The sequence below is a fragment of the Branchiostoma belcheri genome, unplaced genomic scaffold (genome assembly GCF_001625305.1).
Source record: "Branchiostoma belcheri isolate BF01 breed outbred unplaced genomic scaffold, Haploidv18h27 scaffold3, whole genome shotgun sequence".
NCBI lineage: Eukaryota > Metazoa > Chordata > Leptocardii > Amphioxiformes > Branchiostomatidae > Branchiostoma > Branchiostoma belcheri.
The window spans coordinates 1,327,054-1,333,225 of NW_017803909.1; the positions used below are offsets into that span (position 1 = coordinate 1,327,054).

Sequence of the window (6,172 nt, forward strand, 5' to 3'; positions counted from 1 at the left end):
CCCGGGGGGAGAATGCTCCGGACCCCCCTACATTGCTCGCGCCTTTGGCGCTCGACTCGCGCTTCTGCGCTCGGTCCCTTCGGCTCCGAGCCAGAACCAGCTTTCCCGTCAATTTCCGGAAGTTTGCGGAGAGTTACAGATTTTTTTAACGAATCCATCAACGTTAACCTTGACAGGCAAATTAACAAAATCTTGAGTAAAAACATGTAAACATCAGAAGGACCGACAAACACTCTCAACACCATGATTTGCCTCTCAAAATGCGGTAAATTGCGTTTTTGAAGGCTTAAAAATCCTAAATTGCCCGGGGGAGCATCCCCCCGGACCCCCTAGATTACGAGCGCCCTCTCAAAAATCCTAAACTGAAAACATGCAAGCTGGCCGACGTCGACTCGGACTCACCTTTATTTGTGGACGCACTCGGGGACCAGGGCAGGTGGGAAACACAGGGAACACATACCTTAAATGCATGCTTCATTACATGTAAGGTATACGTAATTTTGTCAGTGATCACCTTTCTCACAAAGTAAGATACTAAATCCAGTGCAGCTCGAAAAAAAAGCCTGTCAATTTACCGTTAAGCGTTGCCGACCCTCCTGAATTTACCGTTAAGCGTTATCGGCCCTGCTGAATTTTCCGTTAACCGTTGCCAGGACCCCCCCATGCAGACCCTCTAGTATCCCGTAGCCTCTACCATGCTTCGGGCGACACCTCCAATGTCCCAAGACAAGTTTTGCTCTCGATCGTTAAACTGGTGACTTGCGTCACTTCCCTACAAGGTTTGATTGATAAACAAATAAGAGAAAATTCCTTGAAACGCAATTAAGTTGGTAAGTTCGTATGTCTTTTGTGACTCACGATGCACTCTTCAACTACATTGCTTCGGTAGATGACATCGCCATTGTGCACAAACCACAAGCTAACTGGCGCCCATCCCATAGTTTACGAGTATAACGTTACGTGTGTTACGTGCAAGGAAGAGAAGCACATTTCCGTTAGGGCGCCAAACGGTTAAAATTTACCCAGATACTGAGAAACTTTATCACAGGTTGTGTACAATCACCCGATAGTAAACATAACATATGAAACGTATTCTTAGACTGAAGTGTAGGCCTATATGCCTACGCTTTGCCCTTAATTGTGTTTGGATTTCATTATTACTGTTATTAGTGTTGCTTTTTGTAGTCAGACAGGTGACTATATACGAAATATCTGTGCCTTTCTGGTGTTGCAAATTTCATCTTTTATCTTAGGCCCCGTCCATTCATTTCTATATGCGCGGCTAAAATCACATCTACACAATCGGCGTCAGAAAAGTCAAGCAATACGTTATCTGTGCTGAAGATTGGTAAATTTCCAGAAGCTTTAATTTTGTCACGGTCAAGTGCTTTCAACTTAAAGTAAATCTATACAGCTTGATATAAACGTGACACTGGCTGGTTTTAAAATAACGCCCTCTAGTGACCATATGTAGTATTGCAGCCAAGTTGACATTCGGCAGTCGGCATTTATCTTTTGCCATTGTACATTTTTGTCAACAAATTCCAAACTTTCTTGTGAAGAAATTCTTTCTCACTATCTTCTCAGTAAATATCACTATCATATTACACCATCTGCCTGTCATGATCCTTCCAGGTCCATCCCTTGTTACCTGTGATCTTATGGTGGAAAATGTACAGATGAGATAGGCTGTTATCATGTATCACTCACTGATCATGCCCATATTCATGCTGTATCACATGATAGTTGTCCTGTCCAAGTTTGCTTTCACAGACAACAGATGCTGGGAGGGCCTAATACCAATACAAACAGTTCCAAGAAGACTTTCCAAACAATAGCATAGATTTATGAAAAAATGACAACCATACAATTATGATTTTGATAGCCTCTGTCCAAGTTTACCTCAACATCACAAACACCAGAGAGTGATGTCAAATCACCTATACAAACATTTTCAGTGATATGAGTAATGCTCTAGACAAAGAAATGAATTCATCCAAAGAACAGCAAAGGTTTTTCCAGGTAAAAACGTGTACTGTCTAGCACGTGTAGACAACGTATCAACAAAAGTAGGACGGCAACTACAAATACATGTAAGACCAGCAATTCGTAAGAAGGAAAGTGTGTTTAAGGTATGAGGGGACACCTGAGATGGTTCTGATTATCCTGCTTCAACCAGAGACTGCTGAGAATCAGTACTAAGCATACAGAAAAAAACAATGCCTGTCCATACTAGTATTATTACTAGTTGTCTGATAGATAACATGAGATAGTTTGCTTAGCACACATTATTCATAGGTTTGGTAACAGAATACTGCATTAAAAGGCGTATTCTTCATCCTCTTATGGAACATATCTCTACAGTCTACATACCCTATTTCTCATAGCCTCCACAGTCCCAAAATGTTAAGTTATTACACATGGCAAGGGTTACATGTATGTCATTACATACATACATATCCGGGATTTGATTATTCATTGTGTGTAGTAACAAGCCCTCAAAGTACAACAACATACTTGCATTACATGCAAACAAAAGCAGCACCATTCAGCTTCTTACACAAATACGCAACAAATAAATAGCCTTTTTCACACAATACATTCCGTATGACATGCTCCTTTTTATTACATTTGAATTACAACAACCAGACAATAAAGCAACACTTAACCGACAACATACAAGCAAAGAATAACATCTGCAGGACAAAGTATGATATGCTGATGACATTCATAGAATTATGCTTTTGTATCCCTAGTATGTACAATGTACATGTGATCTTCGAGTCACATAATACCACTAAACAAGTTAATTCAGCTCCATGACTACAGTAGAGTTTGGGAAGGGATTGGACTTGCAGTTTGCAAGAGTATAATGCTTTATAATGGTCAAGACTTTGCAAGGTCCCCATCAATAAGTTCTTGATTGAAACCAAGTGATTAACATTACTGTCTAGATCTGTTCAGCAGGTATTGCTGTTGAGCAGACATTGACATACAAGTAGAATCTTTACATTGCATCTGTGATTATCTTTGACATCTGTATATCTAGACCACATAGACTGAGTATATACATGTGAACTGTTACACAATGAAAAATTTGCGACACAGAATTCTTTAGTTTACATCTGTGGTGGGAACAACCGTGCTGCAGCGCTGAACTTCTTCCCTGCTATTTGGATCTCGAACTTGCTCTTGGTGATGAAGTTGGTGGTGATGACCTGACGCTCTCCTGTCTGTGGGTCGGGGTTGCGCACAAAACCAAGGCAGACCTGCAGAGGCCACAATTACATTCATCAACAATATGTCACACTTCCTATGTATGTAAGACAGCAGAAAATGTAAATGCAGAGGGTGGCATTTACTGTACATATGTGGTACGACTCAAAAATAGCAACGAGAATATACCAACCTGTTTCTTCAGAGTGTATCCATAGCCTGCTGACGTCGTCCTGCCAACGACCCTTCCACCCTCCCAGATTGGCTCCCCTCCCCAAGGCCAAAGGTCATTCTCCAGGTCATGATTGTCCAATAGGAACATGACAAATTTCTGCCTCACTCCCTCCTGCTTCTGTTTGAGCAGGGCAGATCGACCAATGAAGTCCACTCCCTGCGATGGGGTAAAAAATGTCCAGAAGTGTGCAAAGAGATGGCTCTGTGATAACCAAAACCCCATCTAGTATGGAACACCACCACTCACCTGTTAACCTTTGGTATGTAAATGTCAGTGAAGTAGCTGGAGAAGGATATTAAGTCTGGAGTACACCTCAAAAATGTCAAAAGCACCAGCATAGAACACTTGACATTAGCCCAAAGTTTGTTAAAGATATATCATCTCAGCCTGTGTTGAGTTTGAACAGATGCAAGTACATGTACATACTACCATTTCTGAACTGGTACTCACATCTTCTTCTGATTCCTGAAAGCAAAGCATGTTTTAAGGACACCGATGTAAGACATGAAGCTATTTTATTTTGGAGTCTGGATATGCAAGCTTTATAACTCAGCACAACATGGTTTATACTATCATCGTAACTTGCTGAGCTTCTAAAACATGACTACATAACTATCAGACAAGAAATACAATCCTGGCACCTTGTTTTTCAAAGCAAAACATGTTCAGTCATACCTACAGAGAACGAGGTCTCCTACCTTCCCAAACTTGACCCTGTGCTCTCGCTGACACTCAAACGGGGTCACAGATGCATCCAGGTCGATTCCCCAGAAAGCGAAAGCCCGCTCCATGCGGAGATGAGCGATGGTGTAGTAGCCAACATTGCGGATGCCAAAATCTCTGCCCTTATGCATGATGTGGTCGTATACATGGAGAGCATACTGTTGGAGGGATAAAATCTTTCAGTTACGTGCGCCCTATTTTATCTATTTCTTGAAAAGAATCACATAAACAAACAATCTTACAAATGTATCAACGGGTGCCAACACAATGTATGTGATTAATAGCCTTTGCAAGAACAATGATCACTGCAATTGTATTGACAAACTACATGACACTGTCACAATACATGTGTATGTGAATGGCAAGAAGAATGGCAGTATGACACTGTTGTATGTGTATTACCATATAGAGGTAGTTTATCCATACATCTTTGAGTGACTACAATAATTGTGAAGACATGAGACTGCTTACCTCTTGCGGTACATATAACATCCAACCCAGCTCTCCAGAGTGGCTCAGGCTCATGGCACGAATACGTGGGGCAAAACCAATACTCAGCTCCTGAAAGATTAAAACATATTACATTATGGACAAGTGACAACTTATAAAGAAACTAAACTGGACTAGGAGGGAACTCTTAGCCTGGGTGCCATCCTCCGTAGTTTCCGTCAGCTACCACGGATAGCCATCGACATTAGGGAGCCAGCGGAAACTATGGAGGATGGCACCCAGGCTTGGGAACTCTTACATACCACTAAATCTGATCTAGACTTACTGGAACTGTTCGACCTTATCTTGTGGAGAATGAGAGTAGTAGAAATGATTGTGTGGACTTCTCCTTACCCTGCAGGTGAAAGACGGGAAGTACTGGCTGCTCATGGTGACTGTGTCTGTCAGTTCTGCCATCAGCTCCCGTGACCTTGGCCCAAGGACATTGATGGCGGCGTAGTATGGTGTGATATCCCGAATCTGCACGGTCCCTTCCTTAGGGAGGTGACGGTGTAGCCATTCCCAGCTCCGCACCATCTGATTGGATGGTGAGATGATGAGGTACCTGGGGGGACAAGGAATGGGTGTCAACATAACATTAAGTTTTCCTTTACTGATGTAGGATTCTTTTCTTTTCTTCTCTGACTAAATACATATCAGCAGTTCTCTTCTGCACTAAACTAATGCATGGGCTGCCATATCTTGGGAAATCAGTACAATCAATTGTGCTAATACTTCTGGCAACTCTTAAAGATGTCTTAGTTGTAAATATTTTCTCAGATAAGGACAGGTTCTATCCATCTACTCACATGTTCTCCGCTAGGCGTGCCAGGCTGCAGTCGTTCTCGTAGCCTCCGTAGTGGTTGAGCATGCCGGTATGCAGCACTGTCCCCACCGGAACATCCACCTCATTACAGCACAGCCTCTGTAGGTACGTCACCACCTCATCACCTGCGGACTGAACAGGGACATGACAATACAGACGTCAGCCTGATGTGGTCTGTTTCTAACATGCAGCCAAAGAATTGCTCTCTTGCTGCATACCAACAGGCAAATGATGTTCAGATTCAAGAGAATTCTATGATGCTCACATTGAAAGAGATACTATATTCTATGCAATTTTCAGTAGAGACATCATTGGGCCACAACATAACAAAAAGGACCACTAGGTCTGTACTAACTCGGACTTCTAACTTGGTGAAGGATGACATGTCCATGACGGCGACGTTTTGACGACAGGCCAGGTACTCTTCACGAACAGCATCAAACCATGGAGGCTTCCCAAACGTCCCCTGGCCTGCCTGCCAGCCAGACGGGACATCCATGAAATCATCTTAGACAGACAAGAAGAAGACAAGTACAATGCATTAACTGTACTGCCGGTAGACTTCAAATCTGGTTCAAAGCAAAATGACAGGGTGCATGGTTGTATCTGAATCTTGTAAGTGAAAAAGTTGTGAGAATGTTTCAGCTGCCAGCGACTGACCAGACTCAGGCTTGGAGAACCAG

The 6,172-nt window shown here is 42.6% G+C and overlaps 1 protein-coding gene across 1 annotated transcript in view; it reads right to left on the minus strand.

Moving 5' to 3' along the window:
• Positions 1 to 2,606: 2,606 nt before the first annotated feature.
• Positions 2,607 to 6,172, minus strand: part of LOC109473323 (pyruvate dehydrogenase phosphatase regulatory subunit, mitochondrial-like) — a 19,132-nt gene continuing 15,566 nt past the window's right edge. Inside the window, exons 27-28 of the mRNA XM_019773192.1 lie at positions 3,410 to 3,607; positions 2,607 to 3,269 (exon numbers count right to left, since the gene is read on the minus strand). Of these exons, the coding sequence (XP_019628751.1) occupies positions 3,120 to 3,269; positions 3,410 to 3,607 (348 nt within the window). The 3' untranslated portion in view covers positions 2,607 to 3,119. The remainder of the gene's footprint in view (positions 3,270 to 3,409; positions 3,608 to 6,172) is intronic.